The sequence below is a fragment of the Andrographis paniculata genome, unplaced genomic scaffold, assembly GCF_009805555.1.
Source record: "Andrographis paniculata isolate CXL003 unplaced genomic scaffold, ASM980555v1 Contig65END, whole genome shotgun sequence".
Lineage (NCBI taxonomy): Eukaryota > Viridiplantae > Streptophyta > Magnoliopsida > Lamiales > Acanthaceae > Andrographis > Andrographis paniculata.
Window position 1 is genome coordinate 4098107 of NW_026137601.1, and position 24137 is coordinate 4122243.

Genomic DNA, 24137 nt, shown 5'->3' on the forward strand with positions numbered 1-24137 from the left:
AAATAAAAAAATTTATTACAAAAAAAATTAATATAAAATATATTAACACACTTTTCTTCTCTATATCACATACCAAAAAATATTCATCTGAAAAAATTGGGGAATGAAACAATAATTTCAACATACATGTTTTTTTCTTTGTAATCTTAATTATGTTTTAAAATCATAAACATGAGATATGTTATTTATATTTTACTCTTAAATAAATAAATAAATTTATATGTCATTTAAAATGTCTTATTTTACAAATTAGTTTATATTAGTTATATATATAACTATATATTTTTATTTTTATATAGATTACATAATATGGTTGTAATTTAAAATGAAATGTTGATTTTTGATTTTATTTAAAATATTATTTAAAAAGAAATATTATATTTTTATTGAAAACTGTAAATTATTATAATATTAATTTTGATTTGAAATGCTAAAAAGAATGAATTCATTAAATTTTGTATAAAAAAATAATATTTAAAATACAATTTAATTATTTAATCAAATATATATTTTAGTGTAAATATTAGTATTATTTATTAACAAATATATATTTAACCGAACATCCAACTATAATTTCCATCAATATATTTCAAATAGAAAATAAATTTAGATATATATTTTATTATTGTTTTTTCAAAAAGAATGATGAATTACTATTATGCCATTGGAGTTGAGTTGAGTGGGCAATAATTTAGTGTTAAAAAAAAAAGAGCAAATGCAAAAGCGAAAGCAGGGAAGGGCCTAGCGTCGAAACCCTCACTCACTTCGAAACCGAGACTGCACTTTCCGATGTCATCGCCGCCGTCGCCGACGATGGAGTCTCTCGTTCTCCACCTCCACGACATCGCCGCTGTTAAGTTCGGAAACTTTAAGCTCAAATCGGGAATCTCCTCCCCTATTTACATCGACCTCCGCCTCATAGTCTCATACCCTTCGCTCCTCCGCCAAATCTCCCAGACTCTCTCCTCCACCCTGCCCTCCTCTGTCCACTACGATGTAGTCTGTGGAGTTCCCTACACCGCCCTTCCCATCGCCACTTGCATTTCCGTGTCGTCGGATATTCCCATGCTTATGCGCCGGAAGGAGATCAAGGACTACGGCACCGCCAAGGCTATTGAGGGGGCGTTCGAGCAGAATCAACTGTGCCTTATTGTCGAGGATCTCGTCACTAGCGGCGCTTCGGTGCTTGAGACCGCGGCGCCTCTCCGTGCGGCGGGGCTGAAAGTGACGGATGCCGTTGTTATGATTGACAGGTGAATACATAAGCTCGCATTGTTTCGTTCCAGTTTCTGGTGAAAATGGTAAATTATGAATCAGTAAGTTCAAGTATTGCTCAACTAGTTTGAACTGTCATAATCGCGATTGTTTGGTAATGATCTGCTTATTATGTGGCTCCATTATGTTCGTTGTTTCATGAATCTGCATGTTTTGTATACTGTCCAAATCAATCCATGTGCTGTGTTATTTGCTGTGCTGTTGTAGGGGAAATGCTATGCGCCTATGCCATTTATACCCAACTGCACTTGCCTGGTTGTGACCTATGGCATTGCCCATTATGTTGTATAGAATGAGCTTTGAGGCTGGAAGTTTATTTTCCAGTGGGCGTTCTTTAGCATAAAATCAAAAAAGTGCTTGGTTAGTTTTTTCATCAGTATCTGATAGCACGTGAATATGAAAATAAATTACTGTCTCTAATTTTCTTTTTCTTTTTTTCTGGAAGAAATTAGAAGCAGGTAATTTTTAATTGTTGGATGTCAGCCTGTGATCCAGAAATTATACTCTGTGTTATGCAATTCAGTCATACTATGCCAGAAGCGAACTAACTGTACTGGATGTCTGGGTTTCGGATTTTAATGCTATTCTCTTGATTTTCTTTTCGGTGTCTTGTAAAATGACATAAGCACTGAAGCATTTTCCATTTAGTGTTTTCATGATTAGGCGGTATCTAGTTTGTTACTACTTTATATTTATTGCTCCATCATTACTAGTGAAAATGGGGTATGTTTTGTTGGTTGTTATGCAAACACAATGATGTTACATTATCCTTGATGTTTACTTGATATGGAACGTCTGCTTCTGCAAGCTTCATAGTTGTTGGAATTTTTACACATTCTTGATTCTTGTCTATGATTTGACAAAAGGGAACAAGGAGGGAGGGAAAATTTGGCAGAAAATGGAATCACACTTCACGCCATGGTTAAGCTGACAGAAATGGTGAAGATATTGAAAGAGAAAGGGAGAGTATCAGAGGAGACAGAGAGAATGGTCATGAAATTCTTGGAAGAGAATCGAAAGGTGTCAGTACCATCATTGGCTGTGACTGAGAAGGCCAAAGTTAGACTTCCTTTGGCGGAGAGGGCAAAGTTGGCAAAGAATCCAACAGGAAAGAAGCTATTTGACATTATGGTGCAGAAAGAGTCTAACTTGTGCTTGGCTGCTGATGTTGCTACGGCTGCGGAGCTGCTTGACATTGCTGAGAAGGTGAGTAGTGTAACAAATAAATACTGGCTCTTTTGCTTTCCATCCATCCATCACCTTTATGTGTAAAAAGTTTCTATCCATCTACTGATAGAAATCCAGTTAGTTAATTCAGTTGCATCCGTTCCTTCCCTTTGGAGGTCCAATCAAGATATGCAAAAGACCTTACCTTATTGGTTGGATTTATAAACCAAACCGTTGCAGTTACAACAGAGAAATTTCTTAACTTTGGAGGCTTCTTGAGAAAATGTGTATAATATTCAGTTCATTTGAAGCAACTATTATTAATGTCTCTGCCATCAATATAACAGTTTATTTTGGAGCTAAAGTACAACCTAAAAAGCAGGAAATTCTTTTGACACTTTGTATACTCTTTCTGAAGGACTTCTAACTAACAATAACAAGAGTGTAGGTGCTTGATTAATTTATTTAGTTTCTTGTTTAAATTCTTCTGGCATCGATCTTTTTGATACATTGATATTCACAGATATTGTTGTACTTCCTTCATAGGTTTCTTCAGCTAAGCTGTGAATTTGTGAAGATGCAGTTTTTCCCAATGACCTTTCTGACCCTTTGGTTTGATGCTTCTGCAGGTTGGGCGCGAGATTTGCATGTTAAAAACCCATGTTGACATATTACCTGATTTTACACCTGATTTTGGATCTAAACTTCGCTCGGTATGTTCTTGTTTTTCTAGTACTACCATGACTAGTATGCATATCCATATGGGATGCTATTATCTTTAAAGATGAAGAGCAGTTTTAGCATACTGTCAGGAATTTCTGTTTTACAGATCCTTTGCGGATGAGATTTAATTGCTTCTCCCCGTCAACATTTAGAAAGTGCTTTTTACCTCTCTGAAGGGAAATAACATGTGAAAAAAATATTATGCCATTCTTTGTTGCCAAGCATACTGCCATATTCATGTCAATATAGGCCAAACAACCTTTTCCAGTGCAAAGTTTTGAGCGTTGAATATATATCCCAGTTAATTTTAGAATATGAGAGAATCAATTAACTTTGACTCACTTCTGCCCATGTGCTGAGTGCGCTGGTTGGATGTTTGTTAGTTTATCCTTTTAGATTGTGATCTCATAATAGAAGATCATGCCTAGGAGGGTTTATTGTTAGCAAACTACTTATCTACAAACTTTTTCTCAGCGGCAGACCTGTTGTTTGAAATTGTTTGCAATCTTTAGATCTGCCAGTCAAATATTCCTAGGGCTTTTTCTTTTTGTATTATAGTAGAGGTTACAGTTGTCACAATGCAACTGGCATCTTCCCTAGTACGGCAACACTTCTTCAGAAATGTCTTAATTGCTGGCCGTCTACTCAGTACGTTTATCAATTGTAGAGAGAGAGAGAGAGAGAGAGTTTAATTATCTATTCTTTTAGAAAGCGGTTCCATGGACATATTACAAATGAATAAATATGTTTCACGATATACTTCCTATTGCTATCGGTATCATATCAATACAGGGCTACGAGTAATTTCATTTGAGTGATATCTTATTAACTGAAGGAATCTGATGTAATAAATATTAAATACACATCCTGCTGCTCTACATTGTTTAAAGGTTGCTTATTATTCTGATCTTACTATACTTTTTATTTCTCTCTCCAACATTGTTAAATTTGTTAGAATTGTGCCCCATATGTCATGGAAAATGTTGAAGACAACTAATTGCACTTGCTTGTCGGAAGGTTGCAGACAAGCATAACTTCTTGATATTTGAAGATCGTAAATTCGCTGACATTGGTAACACCGTTACCATGCAATATGAAGGGTAAGAAGTTCTTCTTGGGTTGCTTTTGACTTGATTATTTTCATGCTTCCCTTGATAGTTCGAATCTGTTTTGTGCAGGGGTATTTTCCGTATATTGGACTGGGCAGATATCATAAATGCTCATATAGTTTCTGGACCAGGAATTGTGGATGGACTAAAATTGAAGGTGTGGATTGTAATTTTGTATGAGTTGAGGCCACACAAGATTGTCAATTATGTTGTTTCTATCGAGAAGTTCTATTCTGTTACAGGGTTTATCGCATGGCAGAGGCTTGCTGCTGCTTGCTGAAATGAGTTCCTCTGGTAACCTAGCCAAGGGTGATTACACAGCTGCAGCAGTAAAAATTGCTGAAGATCATCCCGATTTTGTTATTGGATTCATATCTGTCAATCCAGCTTCATGGCCTAGCGGGCCGGGCAATCCATCCCTTATTCACGCAACCCCCGGGGTTCAAATGGTGAAAGGTGGAGATGCTCTGGGACAACAATACAACACTCCAAATTCTGTAAGCAGCAATTACATTCATTTTTCTTTGTGGTCACAAATGGAGAACAAAGCAAAACAAAAGCTGTTGTGGTTGGGTTGGGAAACGAGTGTGTTTGTTTAGCGTTCTTAGTTTGAAGTGCTTTTTATGTTTAGGTATAAGGAAACATATCGGTAATATAAAAAATATTTTGTGTTGAACTATGGACTGTTTGTTAATGAAGAGAGTATATATATATTGTGTGGATGTATATATATTAATTGAGAAGCGGGTGAACACAGTTTCAATACTCTTAATTCATTTTTAATTTACATAGTTGAAGTTTCAATCCTAAGTGTCTGTTTTGAAATGTAGTATTTGATGGATATAAATTGATGTTTGATGTAATATTTGGAATGTTTTGTAATTTGTATTGTCAGTCGGTTCATCCCTGGTGATTCTGATTAGAAGTGTGTGGTGTGGCATGGCATGGTTTCAGGTGATTGGTGAAAGAGGCAGCGATATCATTATCGTTGGGCGTGGAATTATAAAGGCGGCAAACCCTGCACAAGTGGCTCGGGAATATCGTGTTCAAGGATGGGAGGCTTACTTGGCCAGTTGCAGTTGCAGTAGCAAGTAAGTTAAATCTTTCTAACATGTTCTTAAGACCATATCTGATAATGAGCTGCCTGCTTCTTGTTTGCCTTGTGTTGTTGACTGGCTAAAATAATTTTGGTTATGTTATGACATTCATTTCATTGAAGCTTTGATTTATTAAAACCAAGTTTCTGTCTGGTTAACCAAGTACCTACCTACATAATGATACGATACGATGCTGCTTGTAATTGTAATTCTGTGTCTTGTCATTTTTTCATTTTGATTCGTCCCATAACAAAATATTTATTTTCTTTTTTAGTATATATTACAAATATCTTTTCAATTTATAATATATTATACAAAATCTATAATATTGCCACCACTTTGTGCAATTGAACAAGTAATCAAGCCAAGCCACTTTTCCATTATAACCAATTATATTTGCCATTACATTATATTCTATTTGTTATTAAAATTTATTCTTTTTTTCTTTTTTAGGTTTAGGTTGTCATAATATATATATATATATATTAGTTTTTTTTTTTTTTTAGTGAAAAAATTAGGGTTAATTCTTCTAAAATCTCTACATCACAATATATTTTCTTGTTCAGTCCTTATATACTATTTTATTCCTAGTAACTACCTGCACATTCCTAATTACTCTTTATTTGTAAATTTAACTTTAAAATTTCTATTATACCCTTTATATATCTTTTTATTTATTAGATTATCATATTCTCACATGAATTCCTAAAATTTTTTATACTAACAGTGTGTTTGTTTGAGGATTTGGATTCTGAGTTGGAATTTGAATAGTAAAAATTTTGAATTTGAATGTGTTTGTTTGGGGGTTTGGATTTTGAGTTGTGATTTAAATAGTAAAAATTTTGAATTTGAATAGTTGTATGACCTGATATAAATAGGTATTGATGTGATGTTTTGAATGTAAAATTAATTTTTAGTATAATATAAAAAATGAAAAATAATTGTTAGATTTGATGTTTTTGGGATAAAAAAATTAAATGAATAGTGTAAATTCAATCCAATCCCCAAGCAAACACACCCAAGAGTGTTCTTTTGGAAGTTTATCAGGATTTTAACTATTTATTCAAAAAAAAATTTCAAAACATCAAATCAAATATCTATTTTTTATTTTTTATATTATACTATTAAAAATTAATTTTACATTCAAAATATTACATCAACGCCTATTTATATTACATTATACAACTATTACATTTCAAATTTTTTACTATTCAAATCTCAACTCAAAATTCAAATCTTAAAACAAACATACCTTAAAAATATATAAATAAGGATATAACGGTCGGACTGTGACAAATTTTAACGGAGTGAGTACAAATTAGAAGGGGGGCGAGTTGTGCAATATTTTTCAAGCCAAAGGTAGGTTTTATGAATTTTAAAATCAGAGGGGTTTTCAACAAATTTTATAAATCACATGGAGATTTTATGCTATTTTGTCTAAATTGTTTGATATATTTATATAGCGGATGTTAATAAATACTCCATTCGTCCCAACTAAATGTACTTATTTTATTACTTTCGTCTATCTCATTTAAAAATATAAATTTTCTATTATAGTAAAAGTAATCATATATAAATATTAAAATACTCATAATTTTTATAAAATATTAATTTCTTTCGTACTTATAAGGGCAAAAATATCAAAAAAAATATCTTACACGCTTCTATTAATATATAATAGTATGATTGTTTTTTAATATATTACACAAAAATAAATATATACATCTGATTGAGATGAATGAAGTATATATTAAAAAAGCTAAATTGCACAAAATCCACTTATGGTTTCATGAAATTGCACCAAATCTCCAATACTTCTAAAACTGCGTCAAACTCCTTCGTGGTTTCATAAACTTTGCGTCTAACCCCCTCAGTAGTCCTTTTTTTGACAGTATTTGACCTAAATGCGCTCAAATTATGAATAAATTTTACAATCTCAATTTCTAAACCCCTAAAATTATAAATATATTTATTTTTTATATATTTAGTCTAAGAAAAACAGTAAAAATAAATTCTTAAAACCTGAGAAAAATAACTATTTTTGAGTATATTTACTATTTTTTTAGGGTAAATATATAAAAAAATAATTATATTTGTAATTTTAGGGATTTATAAATTGAGATTTTAAAATTTATTCGCAGTTTGAGTGCATTTAGGTCAAATAATGTTAAATAAGGACCACTGAGGAGGTTAGACGCAAATTTTATGAAATCACAAGCGAGTTTGACGCAGTTTTAATAGTATAGAGAATTTGGTGCAATTTCACGAAAACATGGTGGATTTTGTGCAATTTAGCCTATTAAAAAATAGAAATATTTAGTATGATTGTTAAGCTGCTAAAATATATTTATTACTAAAATTATATCACTTATGTCTCATTTAATTTGTCCATTATTTTCATATCCGTCAGTCTCACATAAATTGTCTATTTCTATTTTCGAAAATATAATTATACACTTTAATCATATTTTAAAATTTATAATTTATATATATTTTTATTTAAATTAAACTATTTAATCATTTTAATTTTAATCTATAATTATTTTTATTATATCATAATTATTTTTACTAATATATTTTTTAATTACTTATTAATTACATTCTATCTAAAATTTCGTGCACACAGTAAACAAATTGATTGGGATGGAAGAAATAGTAACCATGGAATTTTTAATATAAAAATTTTATAGATAAATGACCATACTCTTTCACACCAATTAATTTTTAATATTTAATGGTATGAGTGAAATGTAGATTTATTGATTGAATAGTTTTACTAAATTATGAATATAAAATCATGATTGATAAATATATTTAAATGTTTGTATAGTATTTTGATTTGAAATTTTTATTTTGATACGAGGTATAGAAAATTGTGTCGATAATATAAAAATGATGTTTTATATTTAATGTTGACTTCTATGAGAGAATAAAATATATATATTTAAAATCGTGTCGGAAAAAAAATTGTGTGAATAAAATCTAAATGTAATAAACAAATATCATAATATATGTATATATATATATATTATTTTATTCCTTTAATTAGAATTACATGAGGAATTTGTTTATACTATTTATCTATATTAATAGTATATTTCAATATTTTTTTGAAAACAATATTTATATTTGTAAGACAATTTTGAGTATTATAATTTTGATCTTATTGTATTTAAACATACTCTATTTATTTACACAAAAAACAACTATTTTACTCCATCCGTCCCATTTATTTTGTCCCGTTTAACTTAGGCATATAATTTTAAATATTATGTAAATAGTAAATAATTAAGAAGTGTATCAATGAAAATAATTATGAATTAACAAAAATAATTATAGATGAAGATTAAGATGACTAAATAGCTTAATTAAAATAAAAAAATTATAAATTATGAATTTTAAAATGTTATTAAAGTGTATAATTATATTTTAAAAAAAAATAAAAAATTATATGAGACAGACAAAAATAAAAAAAGTTAGACAAATTAAATGAGACGAAATGAGTATTATTTTTAGTAGTTCAAACAAAGTTTGTTGAACCAATTTAAAGAGAAAAATAAAATCTACATGATTTTTTTATTAATATTACAAATATATATATATATATATCTATAAAAGTTCAGTCGCATAACAAATATTCTTACAATTTACAATATATTATACAAATATTATTACTTTTATATCATATAATACTAATAAGGTTATTTTAGTCGTTTCTACTTTATTTCCACTATATATCAATATAATAATAATATACATAAAATTTCGTACAAAAAGTAAATGAATATCTAGTTAAGGAACGAAGAGAAAATTAAACAAACACGCTCCATATATCAATTTTTCTATTTTGACATATCACAAATATTCTTAGATTTATGGTTATTAACGTTGATATTACTATATAAAATTAAAATAAATTAGCAAAATAATAATCCATCCGTCCCAAATCAAATGAACTATGATATTATTTTATTAGTATATTTTTGTATGAATACTGTATTATTGATAGTTTTAATATATGATTAAAATAAATTTACAGTATTTTAAATATTACTATATATCAATAAAATATACACAAAATGGATATTATTTCGTAGAAAATAAAATTTTAAATAATACAAATAAAAATATATATATTTATTAATTTATAATTAAGATAAAAATAATTTTATATAAAAAAAATAAAAGTTTTAAATATACATAAAAATATTTATTTATGAAGGAAAAATATAGAAATAAAAGCATTTTGCTTGATGTATTATGTTATATATTATCAAATAAATTAAATTAATTTATATTTGGTAAGCATATGTAGATTTAGTAAAATTTACTAAAGATAGAAACGTGTGTCCGATGAAGTAAAACATCCGATGAAGTAAAACAGACAAAAAAATAAAAAAAAATTGAAATAGAAAAAGTATTAATTAATGAATATATTTATATTTTATTTTTCATTTAAAATATTACAAAAAACGCTTATTTATAAAATTAAAATTTTACTATTTATAAAATATAACAAATAAATAATAATACTACTAATAACAATTATTATTATTATAACCATTATATAATATATATTTTATAAATAATATTATATATAATAACATAATATTTTATATTATGGTGGGACCCATAAAACATTTTTTTTTAAAAAAAAAAAAAAAAATCAAAGAAAATTACACGATAAAAATAATTGTGTTATCTTTCGAGCGGCTCCTATAATTGATTTCTAAGCGTAGACTATTATTTTTTGAACATGTTTAGGAATATTGTATGTATATACATACCTAATCACTGTATATTTTCAAAAGCACAAAATCCAAATACCAAAGAAGAATGGGAGTAACGACTCTGTTTCTTTAGATCAATTTTTTCAAAATTTATTACGTTTTTTTGAAAAAAATATATATATTTTTTTTTCACAAAATATCCCATCAAATATTATTTTAATACCAAACTCAAACAAAAGAAACACACCTTACGACAAATATTCCATGTTGGACTTGATATTACGAGTATCTTCACCCGACATCGGAAACCTGGGTGGCTTGAAAAGCTTCCACATCCCGACCGGATGTCGACTTCGACTTCTAAATACACCGAATCTACCGTACATTTTCTCGCATTCCGGATACGCCTTAACATACATATCGTAGAATCTCGACCGGCTAAGATTCACTATGTTTCTCAACCACACCTCGTCCCGCATCTTCAAGAACTCAATCACATTCCACCGAGGAACAATTCGCTTATCAAAGCTCACGCCTAAATACTCGGGAACTTCAACCAAACACTGCACCTTCAACTTCATCTTACCGACCAAAAACTCAATCTTCTTCTCGATATCTTGTGTTTCATACAGAACCGCCCTCGGCTCCTTCCACAACACCGTAAATGCATCTCTATATGTCAATCCACACCGCCTCAAACACTCGACTCTCAGCTTCACTTCATACCCGGCTCGAATCTCCCCATCCCGACATATATTCGCCTTGATCGCCTGCCGACATTTTAAGGACCTTAGCATTTCGAGGCAATGCGAAAGCTCCCCATTCTCGAAGCCAAGGATTTTGGGGTTCCTAACAACCTCTTCCCTAATTTCATTCAAGCTAAACCCTAACACCCTAAATTCGTCGAGCAAGGGTTTCAGTCTGTTCTCGACAGAAAAGGATGCAATCGCCGGGAACAAACCGAATATCCTGTCGATATCTATTTTTTGAATTCCAATCCCCATCAAGAACTCCACCGTGTCCCGAATTCGATCCTCCCTTAACAGTATTGCTGTGGGAACAATATCTAGAATCCTAGTGATAGTGGTCTCACTGAATCCTAAAACCACTAAAGCCCTCACATGCTCAATGACATCACCCGGAGTCAATCCAAACCTTACAGAGATTTCTACAACATTCCTGATTGCTGCCGGCGAAATTTCATGAATCCCTAATCTCTCGACTTCCTCAGAGCTTTGAGTATGAATAAACTTGATCTTACTAAGGTAATTAGGGACTTCAGATGGCAAGAAACCGTACCTTTGGAAGATGACAATCAAATTCCTGCAATGCCTTCCTGGAGCTCCCGATATGGACTTAGAAGCCTGGTTTCTAAATCGAGGAATGGATTGGGATTTTGATGAATAGTGAAAGAAAGATCTGATGAAAATGTTTCGAACTGCCATTAGAACTTTGGAGATAGATATCAAGCTCTAATTCCTCTGCTGGAATTTAATTCCATTCTGTACAAATCACATTTACAGAAGTTAGTACTTCTTTATATATCAACATATTCAACAATATAAAACAACAAATGATCGATAGTTTAGTAAAAGTTCTATTATTGAACTACTATACATGTCAGTATAATTTAGGTCAACATCTAAAGTATCAACATAGAAAATAACTACAATCAATACATGCATATACAAACACAAGATTTTTTTTTAATTGTAAATTATTGAAGTAGCAACATTTCATTCTAACATAAAAAAAATAAAAATAAAAATAATAATAATAATAAAGAACACACACAAATCATTCTCATTTATGAAATTTAACAGATTGAACTAATGAGGGCATCTAAAAATTAGCATGACATTGATTTTTCCTTATCTATCATCACTGGATCTATCTCCCCATTAAAAACTTTTCGACTCCAAAACATGCCCATAAGATCATATGTATGTAAGTTTTAAATTAAGATCTGAAATATATACTATTATGTATGTTTTCAATAATGTTTGAAAATTATTAACATAGAGTGAGTACCTAGGATCTTGAATTACCAATTGCAAATAGTTCATCAATGCACAACCAAAAATTTAATCAAGGGATGTAAACTTATCTAATTAATTTTGGGTATATACATCATAAGTATGTAGTAATGCTGCTTGATTATACACATCCTAATTGAAATATAATCTAAAGTTGCAACACATCAAAATAAAACCAATGAAAATGCTTGAAATATTCCCAATATCTCAACCTTACTTCTTTTTTAACCTAAAAGTAAAAGAAAAGAAACTATAATGAAAGCCTGAAAATACAATGATCAGATCCATCCACATTAACATATCAAAACTACCCAACAGATTAATGCTTGAAATCTATCTTTAAAGGAACAGAATGAATAGGAATGCACAATCACACCTCCTAATTTATTCATCTATTCAAATACTTCATAAAACAAATCAAAATCACATTTTCTCATACTTCTTTTTCTTTAAACAGAGAAAATATGTATATAATCAAAATTACAACTGCATTAATGCAAAAACAGTCGCAACCGCCATTTGAAATCAAATCAATTCATCCATTGAAAATCTTAAAAAGCTTGAAAGCAGCAGCAGCGCCAGCAAGTGTAATTTTGTAATAATACTTGATTCTATTTTTAACATACGAATCTAAGGAACTTACCAGGGATTGTTGGCGCGGGAGACTTAGCAAGGGGCGAAGCTACACGGAGGGTCCGTCACCCCCCAAACACAGTGGTTGACCCTCAATCGCTTCGGCGGCAGGCAGCGGTAGAAAGGAGAAAAAAATGGGGAATATGAAGAAGAAAAAGGAAGAAACGGCAGCAGCAGTGCAGCGGGTGAGGAAGGATAAGGCCGGAATTAAGGAAGAACCGGAGATGGAAGAAGAAAAAACATTGAATTGAATGGAGAAGAAGACGGAGGAAGAACTAGACTTGCCCATTCGGTTTCGAACCGCCGGTTTGAACCGCCGGTTTTCCGGTTTTCGAACCGAAACCGTGTCCAAACCGAACCGAAGCCGCCGTTCTGACGGTTCGGTTTCGGTTTGTAAAAATTACAAACCGTGAACCGCCGGTTTACGGTTTGCACCGGCGGTTAATACAATCACCTGCGCAGGGGAGCAGACCGAAGAAGAAGAGGAGGAGGGAGGAGGAGAAGGAAAGAAAGAGAAGGAGAAGGAGAAGAAGGAGGAGAAGGAAGAGGGGAAACCTGGCGGTGGCTGGTGCGGCGGCTGTATCTGGGTGTGTAAATATTGATTAGGGTAAAAAGGTAAGATTGTCTTTGTGTGTATATTATATTTATATTTATTTTTTATAGATTTTAAATTTTTATAAAAATAAAATAAATATTAATAATTTAAATAATTATTAATATATTGAAAATTGATAATATTATAATATTAGTTTTTTTTTTTCATATTTTGCATTTTGTAATTTTTTATTATATAATTATATTTAATTAAAATTATTTTATTATCTATTATGCTAATATTATTATTATTTATTTTTTAATTTGAAATTTAATTTAATTATTAACTAAATTTATCATTTTAATTATTTTTATATAATAATCTAAATAATTATTTATATATATGATTTTTACATAATAAATAAATAATAAATATATCTAAATAAAATTAAAATTTAATTTAATTATTTTTAAATAAAATTCAAATATAGAAAAATATAAAATAAAAAATAAAAATAATATATATAAACCGACAGTTTTTAAATCAAAACCGTCGGTTTATAAACCGTAATCGAAACCGTCATTCGGAAGGTTCGACTTCGGTTTAATATTTTAACAAACCGTAATAAACTATTTGTAATCGTAATAGGCGATTTGAACGGTTTGGACAAGTATAAGAAGAACAGAAACGTTAAGGCGTGGGCAGTAAAATTAAATTAAATTTGATAATTTAAAGGTGCTATTATTACTTTTAAAAGATAAATAAACAAAATACTAATAAATTTTTTTTAATTTTTATTTTTTACTTTACTCGTCTAATAATATTTTTTACTTTACTCGTCTAATAAAATAAAATATATATTAATATATGTATATAAATATTATTAATTATTTTTAAATTTAAAAATATTACTGAGAGTTTGGGAAAAAGAAAATATTGCAGCATTGTTTGGGAGAGGCGGCAGCTACCGACTGAAAAATGGCTTTCTGCCTACCGCCTCATGCCAATGCCCGCTTTTCTTCCTTCCCCACACTTTGACTTCCCCACAATTTCGTGCAACATTCCAAATCCCAAAACTCCTCTCTTACATAAGCATCCGATCAATTGCCTGTCTGAAATCATCCGATTTGGTTTAATTTTTCTCTGCAACTCGATCGCCATGTCGATGTATGTATATATGTATATAACTTCATTCAATTGCAACTACTCCGTCGGATTGAGTTCATTTTCACGTTGAGATTTCGGAATTTCCTAACTTTTGGTATATGTTTTTCGTCTGGGAAATTATTCAGGTCCGAAAGTGAGGTTGCCCTGATTTGGGGATGAACAAAGATGTCTTCTGCGGCGGCTAAGGAGATGTCTCTGTCTATCGAGCAAGGAAGCGTGACTTCACGAGGTAAATTTTGTTTTCACTTCTTAAATCTTAATTACTTGTGTTGTTCGATTGACTTAATCCATCGATGGTTGGTTTGTTCGTAGATTCCGTGATTGTTTGTTTGATTGAAATTGCTGTTTACAATTGGTGCTTGAATTTAGATCTACACTGCACAACCAGTCTTAAGAAATTCATACAACTGCAGAACCATCGTATCGCTGTCGCTGTTCTTGCAACTACATTACGGGTAGACAAGAAATGAAAACATTGTCACTTCTATGTATATATGTTGTTAGGGAATTTTGAAATCGATCTTGTAGTTGCTGTTAAATGTATCTGATAAGTCATGTGAATCTTGAATTTTATAACTACAAACTTAAAAACAACAAAGTATGCTTGTTATATGTATGATCATCCCTTCACAACTCCCCTTATGTTGTCTGAACTGAATTAGAAGAAACTTAGGATTATCGATCCATGTCCTCTTTGAAAACGAATTTTATTTAAATAATATTGGCTAAATATTATAAATTTCACAAAATTGCGCAAAATCCTCGTGTTAAAATTGCGTCAAACTACTTCCATGTGGTCTCATAAACTCTTAGTCTAACCTCCTCGGTGAATTTTAAAATATTTTTCTAAACTTCTGAAGTTATAAAATATTCATTTATTAGCCTTAAAGAACAGTAAAAAAAAAAAACTTAATGAAACCAGTTTGTCGCAATTTAAAAGTAAGAGGGATTTCGTGCAATTTCGTCAAACAACAGGTGTATTTTGTGCAATTTAGCCGATAATGTTTGATATAATGGAGTAGAAATAGCAAAATATTGGATATAAACCAGAAAGAAACACACACACCAACACCCCTGTAGTTTCTTCATGTCATTTTTGTTGTGTTGGGTTTAGGTCCTCAAGAAAGGCTCGAGAGTCTGTTAGCCGAACCCGGTAATCGATTCTGCGCCGACTGCGGATCTCCCCATCCTAAATGGGTGTAAGTCTCTTGTTTCTAAAATTAACATTTAGTCGAGTTCCTAATCTTATCGCAACGAGCTTGTGACGCTTTATCTCTTTTTTTTACATATTGCCCGCCCCGGAAAGATCGTTGAGCATCGGAGCATTCATTTGCATAAAGTGTTCTGGCATCCATAGAAGTCTTGGAGTACATATAACCAAGGTTTTGTCTGTTACTCTCGACGAGTGGACCGATGAGGAAGTCGATGCTTTAGCGAAGATCGGAGGAAACACAGAGGTAAACATGAAGTACGAAGCTCACCTTCCGGAAGATTCTGCTAAGCCAAAGCCCAATTCGTCCACAGAGGAACGTGTCGATTTCATAAGGTATTTGTTACTACATACGTACGAGAGCTTTTACATAGTTTTCGAACTTGATCAATTAAGTTTTGACCGACGGACTGTGCAGGAGAAAATACGTGCTGCGACAGTTTGTTAACCCCAATTCGATGCACTCGACGACGTCGACATCCCCGTCATCCTCATCCGGTTCAGACTCTCCGAGCTCTTCACGAATGCGTGTTCAGTCCCGTATACGGAGTTTAGGTCACGCGTTTCGTAATAGCTGGCGAAAATCGGAGAACAAGAAGGATTTTAATTCGACGGTTGATGTCCTAACTTCTTACAGAAAAGATGGAAAACTTGACTGCTCTAATTAAGGTTTGTTCGACGTTTGTTAACCGTTTCAAATGGGCATTGGTGTTGTGTAGGCGGGCATGGTGGAGTTTGTCGGGTTGGTTCATGTCAATGTCGTTAAAGGGACCAACTTAGCTGTCCGGGATATGGCGTCGAGCGATCCGTATGTTGTCCTCTCACTCGGGAATCAAGTAAGTCCTCTGCTAATCATCCTTGATGGTACAATCACCTTACCGTGTACTACTTGTATTTAGGGATGGCATAACGTACCGTACCGAAAATACTGAACTTTTTGGTATGGCGAAAATACATATCAGCACCGCACCGAAAGTTTTAATAATTTCGGTATATTGGAACTTTCTGTATGGTACCGGTATATGCCGTTTATACTGAAAAATTTTGATTTCGGTACGATACCGGTATATATCGCTTATACCGAAAAATTTGATTTCGATATGATATCGATATACACCGATAATACCAAAAATATAATTTTATATTTCAAAATAATTAAAAAATTTAATAACTATCATCATTCTCCACCACAAAAATATTATGAAAAAATCAATAAATTTTCAATAGTCTACATATTTTTTGTTATGATTTTAAAAAATTAATAATTATTATTTATATTAATAATTAAATTATTTAATAAAAATTATATCGATACTATATCATATCGAAATCCCGAATTTTCCGAAAATTCATATTGATACTGTACCGAAAACTTCAATACGATATACCGTACTGAAATTTTTGATATTTTCGACATGATACGGTATGATAAATCGGTATTTCGATACGTTCGGTAAATTTCTCCATCCCTAGTTGTATTTACGCCGTTGCCTGCAGACGGTGAAGACCCGAGTCATCAAAAAGAGTTTAAACCCTGTGTGGAACGAGACATTGATGTTGTCGATTCCCGAGAATGTTCCTCCGCTGAAGCTGGTAGGCTAGGCTAGGCTTCTTTGGTTCGATATATACATTATCTATCGCCGGAATTCATGGCCGGGTTTTGGAACAGGCGGTGTACGACAAGGACACATTCTCGCGAGATGACTTCATGGGCGATGCGGAGATCGATATTGGCCCAATCTTGGACGGGAACAGGACCAGGAGGATGATGAGGGTGGGGCTGCAGAACGTGGAACCGGGGGGAGCTTGAAATCGAGCTCGAATGCGTCCTCCTTACACAATAATTAGTAATACTGATTACTCCATTAAACAAGGCCTAAATGTACGTACGTTGTAATAAGTTTTGACCTTGACAAATATATATATTGAGGAAATTAATTTTCGACGACTTCTTTAGATAATACTAATACTTTCAAACCTCAACTTTCCACTATTTGGACTCTGCGTTTTCAAAAAAAAAATAATTATTTTTTTCTTCCACAAAACATTACATCATACTTTTTTTAATATGAAATCCAAACCAAAATCTTTTCAAATTTATCTAAAGAAACGTACCTTAAGTTGCATTGAGGATATTTGTGGGGAGATTAAAAACATTAGTATAATGTCCTAACAGATAACGTATGATATTATTATTGACAATACATATTATAGTTTTATACATATGTAACAATTTATTTAGCATATGATATACTTTTAGGAACAAATAGCACAGGTCTTTATTACAAATCGTAAATTGAGTTTAGCACATGATATATTTTTATACAGCATACGTTGTAATTATGAATAAATACAAATAACATGTGCAATTTGTAATAAAGATATGCATTAGGTTTTATGTTTTACGTATAATGATTTGGAAATAAACACGGTGCTAATTTTTCGTAACCCTTGCATATAAAACATAATAACAATACAAATATTTGTGTTGATATAATACAACTATAGCATATAAATTTATATCATATGATAATTATTCATACATATATATTATCATAAAATTTAGTAAAATAAATAAATAAATATATATATCCTTTCAGTATATTTATAAGTATGAATAATTGTTAACATATAGTATTAATTTGATATTCGATTTCTTTATGTGCTGATTTGTGTGAGATTTATTATTATTATTTTCTTAATTATAACTTAATTTTTCCATCTTTGCATAAGTTTGAATTGTATTTGAATTTGTGGATTTTAGATGCAATACATCTAAGGGTTGTTTCTTTTCTTTAGCCAAGTTGCCAAAGATTTTACTATTTGAAATCTGCGTTTTTCAAAAAAAAAAAAAAAATACTTTTTTCATTTGATATAACATCCCATCAAATATTATTTTCATACAAAACTCAAACCATTTTTTTTTTTCAAACTCATAAAAAGAAACACACCCTTTAAGGTTTTAGTTTTCAATAAAAATATATTCTCATAGTCCTAAAACAATAGCGACAGTTGATATTGACACAGAAATTAAGGAATAATAATAGTATATTGACAGTGGGTATAACAGTATTTCTAAAACATAAAAATGTTCATATTTTATATAATTATTGTGAAAAAATTGAGATAATTTTGTAAAAAAGTGGAGAATTCGTTACCAAAAATATAAATGTGACTATTATTTTAGGACGGACTAAAATAGCAAATGAAACTATTATTTTAGAACGGAATGAGTATTATTTTCTCTTATCAAATATCACATTAAAATATAATCAACACCACGTTTCAAAGTACAACGGAACAAGCATATAGCAAAAAAACAAAAGAAATTGTTTTTTGTGTTTTTCATTTTCTTGTGTGTTTTTTTTATGTATAGATAATTAATTTTATTTTTTTATTCTCATATGATATTTTTATGGAACAATTTTAATAATAATATCAAATGAAAAAAAATAGATCACCCAAAATGTAGAGAATTATTACTTTATTAATTGTGTGCTTACAAGAAATCTTTTATTTATATTATTTTAGTAACATCATAAATTATATTTTGTTAGTAATCGTTTACTATTGTTTTTATGTTAGAATGTCATAAAATTTTTATTTTTTTATGTAATGTTTTTATCAATTATTTTTCTAAAAGTAATTTATAAAATAACTTTAAATAAAATGTAAGAACAAAATTATCAAATAAAAAATATACATCAATAGTATTTTACTTAAAATATCACACCAATAGTAAATATAAGAAAGTCGAATTTGTTCTTTTAATATATTAAATCAAAATCAATATTATTTATTTGATATAGTTTTCAATTAAAACAAAATACACTATTTTCTCTGATAAAACATTATATTATCATATTTTTTAAATAAGATCAAATCAACATTCTATTTCAAATTAATTTCAAATCACAACCAAAACAAATATATATAATACTAAAATTTATACTCTCTCTATCCGTCAAATTTATTCTTACTTTTCTTTTTCGTTCGTTCCGTTGAATTTACCCCATTACTATATTTGGAAAAGTCAAAAAGTCACTATTTAATTATTACCCTACATTCAACATTTATTTAGATACCACTAATTTTATTACATTATCTTTTTATTCTCTTTAATTACTAACTAAAATTTTAAAAATACATTTAACTACCTTTTTACTTTTTCTATTTTTTCAATAAAATATTTATTTTTTTTAATCAGTGTGTCGAGCCCAAATGGGCTAATTTTTCCGGACGGAGGGAGCATAATTATTGTTTCTAATATCTTTTAAAAAATAAAATGTTACATACTTTTTTTATATATATACAAATAGGAGAAATTGGGAAGAGGAAACGACGCGGACCTAAAAATACCACCCCAACCACTAGGACCAATTACCCGAAGTTGAGCTACTAAACTTTAAGTTCAATTTTTTGACTTAATCCGAGAGCTCGAGGTGAAGAATATAAACAAGAATGAAGCATGAAGACCCATCGGCCCGAACCCAACAGTTATACAAGCTCAAAATAAGTGAAGACATGTAATGATGTCATTGATTACATCATAAGCATTGAAATCATTGTTTACATCATTTTTTTGGAATGTACTATCTTTAATTATAATTTTGAAAATATATTTCTTTTGGAATGTGTTACCATTATTGTGATATTTGTAATATGTTTTTTAGAATATGTAGCAATTATTTGTATGGAAATATGTTCTCTATGATAATGTGTTGTCAATTTAATTATAATAATTGTTTTGTCTCCAATCCCTTTGGCTTCTTATATCCATTTTCATAACAACTTTTGTCGTAATATATTTCTCTTCCTTTGAAACCATTATTTTTACTTTCAATGTTTGAGTGAGTGATTTCTTATACATTGATTTCAATCGGGTCTTTGAAATTAACCATTGGTTTGACTTATAAATTCTTGCAAAGGAATTAAATATATCGATTTGTTGTTTTTTCTTAGTTAGGATTTTAGGTCCAAAATTAAAGTAAGTTGTCGTAATTGATATATCCCGACACCACCTTCAATTGGAAGGCCAGCGGGGTCGTACTCGTTATTCATTGGATTGTAACCAGAAAATTGGATAAGTTGCTAACAAATCTCTTTGGATAATATAACCGTACTGCCGTAGGTGGCCAGGTTTGATGCTTCCTGGCCATTAGATGGTGCTGGTCTTTCCACCCGAGTTTGAGTGAATTCTTTCGGAATGGATGTTAGGGGCGGTAAAAGACCTGAGGATGTCGTGTAAACAACATTAGTTTCTTCCGCCGATATTACTGTTTCAGAGCGAACCATCATGCAATGTACAATTCTTCCTGATCGTAATCTGATGAATTCGAAATGATTTTCCGTGAAGAACAACTTATCGTCCCACTGGGCGTGCCAAAATGTTACCGTAGGTAGAAAAATTCCAACCGGATGATAACCAAGGGTTTTTTTTTTTTTTTTTAGGAATTAGAGTGATTAAATTCATAATTCGTACCAAACGCATCCTGATATTTGATAGTAAAAAATTAGATGAAGAAAAGAATTGCGAGAAAAATTGGCAAAAGAGCCCATAACACACCTGTGGTTTGGAAACTCAGCGTCATTTCCCCTTATGCTTTAAAAATTGCGAATTTTCCCTCTGTGTTTCTTAAAACTTTACACACTCTCCTATTTTAACATTTTTAGATAACGGATTTAAATTTTTATTGTGAGAGACCGTTATACCCCTCAACCAATACTCTCCTACTTCACCTTTCCCTTTTGTTCGCCTACATCGCCCAACCTGATGACACTCAATTTCTCTCTCCTATTTCTTACGCAATTTGTTTTCAATCTTTAATCCTGTCGATTTCCAGCAGCGTATGAGGCCACTGAGTCCATTGCCAAATCATTTCTATGAAGCCCCAAACAAAATTCTGCCCTTTAAAACTTTGATGATGCAGGAAGGTTTGCATCGCCTCCGCTAACTCTGTCATCACCACTATATATGTAAAGGAGCGGCTCACATTGTATGCATGTCTTCTCCGCAACGCCCCCACCCATGCCTTCGTCTTCTCCTCCAAATCTGCTGCAGTAAACACTTTTGATTTAACTGTTTTATGTGGTTTAAGTTGTTGCTACTATTGTAATTCCGCAGGTTTGATTTCTATTTTTTATTACTAATTCTAATTTCTATGGTTGTATGTATAGTGAGTGTGTTTTAAGCAATGATAATGACTATAAATGCAGTTTTTGAGTTGTAGATTTGCCCAACTTTTGAAATGAATTTGTCCTATTTTGTTGTTACTTTCATCTCTCTAACTCACCATGTCTCCTCTATGTGCTAAAAAAAAATAAAAAAAATCAACATACTAAAATTGACGGATTACAAAGGAAAATTCAAAACTGCCATTAATAGGACAAATTAAGGTTAAGCATTTGAGAAAATAGAAACATAATGATAAAAAAAGGAAAAAAAATATATATATTGGAAACAATCATGATAAGAAATGTGTGTGTATCTATTTATGCATTTATCAAAAATTTGGTTCAACTTGGTTCAAGAATGAAGTCTTGGAATTTTGGAATCAATCTTTTCTACCTTGTGATTTCGAAGACGAAGAACAGATATTCGCATTCCAAATATTTAAGAGTTTAGAGGGTAAACTTGGAATTCAAAGTAGATTTTATGAAGTTAATACAACAATACTCGCAATATCAGCGCGTGTCCATCACATACCATTAAGTTCAAACGGCTTGGGGGTTTGGTGCAAGGTTTTAAAAAACACATAGGGGAAAATAAAACGCCGAGTTTTCAAACCACAGGTGTGTTATGGGCACTTTTTCCAGAAAAATTAAATAAATTGCAAGAATAAAAAGGAAATAAACTTTGATTGAGATGTTGAAATATGCCCTAACAACGATTATATGTAACTTATTTATATAATCTAAATGGTGTCTGGGAATAGACAAGATGATTCTAATCTACTAACAACGTGAATGGATGCAACTCTTTGGAACATAAACAATATCTACGGGAATTAAAACTAACTAATCTATTTATTTTCTAACTTTAAATAAATCTAATTTTGAGATTTTATCAAAATACCCAATTTAAATACTCTTTAATCTTGGTAACATATTTTGATATCTTTGTCAACCAAAATCCAAGATTTATTATCTAATAATCAAGATTTTAAATCTAACATCAAGATTCAACCGTATTATCCGCAACCGAAATAGAAAGGTATGGACCCGTAAACTTGAGAGGTACGAATTTATGAATTTGAAAGGTATGGACCCATAAACTTAAGAGCTACGGACCCATAAATTTGCGGCCAGTCTAATTAATTACGAAGCCATCGTATATGTATACATCAATCTTGTCCCGTACGGCCAAATACCTGGTCTAATTTGATACGAAACCATTGTATACGTACATATCAATCTTGGTTCCAGTACGTCCACATATCCGGTTTAATTTGATACGAAACCATCGTATACAAATACATAAATTTTGGTCTCGGCACGTCTTTGACTTGCCATATCTATTAATTTTGAGTATGGCGTTCAATCTAAACTATATCTGACGCATCAATCTAAAATACGTCCGACACATCCAGACATCCCTACTTCCAAAATTCCGGGATGCTCTTAACTCTAACAATTCGGAAAACTTTTATATTTCAGAATCCAAGGGGCCCTTATCTTGAAAATCATGGACGCCCTTTTCATGTTTCACACATTCGAGTGTAAAGCACCTCAACTTCTTAATGTGTCCGAGCAATTAATTTTAGGTGGTAACAGTCACTTATGGCCATGAAATTTTACTTGACCTACATTGATAGTAAGTTCTTTGTCATACTTTTGGATCGTTTTTTTAAATACGATTCAAATGTGCACATACTGCTTTTATTATGATAAGGCATGTCTGTGAGCATCGTAGATAAATTCTGCTTACTGTATTCAACTTGCTATTGCTCAAGTTGTAACTGCAAGTTGTATATCAATTGGTAGCCAATATATGTAGATTGTATATTATAGTGATTTTAAAAACCAGTCATCTATGTATTTGTTTTTGCTGCTGCTACAATTATTAGGAACTCGTGAAGACCAAACACCCTGAACTTCATCACGAGTCTAAAATCTATATGCTTCTACAATGAAGAAGTAAGTTATTATTCTTTTTCAGTATGCATATACAAGTTTTCATATTTAGTAGTTGTAGCCATTAAAAATTAAATGCCTAAATTAAATTAAATATCATATATATTGGAATACGATAAAATTTTGATATAATAAATATGTAATATTAAATTATGCACATATGTTAATATTTGTGCAATAAATATCAACCATTAATAAAAAAATTATAGTTATAATGGAATATATCGTACAAATATTACGTGCATAAATATAGTCAAAATAAATTTGGCAGCAAAATAAATTAATCTCGTTAATAAAAAAAGTATTTAAATTAATATATTCC

General features: G+C 30.9%; 2 protein-coding genes and 1 pseudogene across 2 annotated transcripts; 2 read left to right on the forward strand and 1 right to left on the reverse strand.

Annotated features, from left to right (window-relative positions):
- The first annotated feature begins 707 nt into the window (after window positions 1-707).
- LOC127262576 (uridine 5'-monophosphate synthase) lies at window positions 708-5492 on the forward strand. The gene is made up of 7 exons (XM_051291321.1): window positions 708-1253; window positions 2142-2481; window positions 3072-3155; window positions 4183-4265; window positions 4344-4431; window positions 4517-4771; window positions 5229-5492. The coding sequence occupies exons 1-7, from the start codon at window positions 790-792 to the stop codon at window positions 5367-5369; spliced, it is 1455 nt and encodes a 484-aa protein (XP_051147278.1). The 5' UTR covers window positions 708-789; the 3' UTR covers window positions 5370-5492.
- Window positions 5493-10214: 4722 nt separating this feature from the next.
- Window positions 10215-13350, reverse strand: LOC127262003 (transcription termination factor MTERF15, mitochondrial). Its single transcript, XM_051290461.1, has 2 exons — window positions 12781-13350; window positions 10215-11603 (listed from the first exon to the last, which is right to left on the reverse strand). Exon 2 carries the CDS (start codon window positions 11544-11546, stop codon window positions 10350-10352), a length of 1197 nt encoding a protein of 398 aa, XP_051146418.1. The 5' UTR covers window positions 11547-11603; window positions 12781-13350; the 3' UTR covers window positions 10215-10349.
- A 901-nt stretch (window positions 13351-14251) lies between these two features.
- LOC127262666 (probable ADP-ribosylation factor GTPase-activating protein AGD11) lies at window positions 14252-17642 on the forward strand (annotated as a pseudogene).
- Window positions 17643-24137: the final 6495 nt, after the last annotated feature.

What these genes read in the sequence shown, in the direction of transcription:
- LOC127262576 (XM_051291321.1), top strand. Translation starts at nt 790, where the DNA reads ATGTCATCGCCGCCGTCGCCGACGATGGAGTCTCTCGTTCTCCACCTC. An exon ending in GTTACCATGCAATATGAAGG is followed by an intron (nt 4,266 to 4,343) that starts GTAAGAAGTTCT and finishes TGTTTTGTGCAG; the next exon opens with GGGTATTTTCCGTATATTGG. An exon ending in TGGATGGACTAAAATTGAAG is followed by an intron (nt 4,432 to 4,516) that starts GTGTGGATTGTA and finishes ATTCTGTTACAG; the next exon opens with GGTTTATCGCATGGCAGAGG.
- LOC127262003 (XM_051290461.1), bottom strand. Translation starts at nt 11,546, where the DNA reads ATGGCAGTTCGAAACATTTTCATCAGATCTTTCTTTCACTATTCATCA.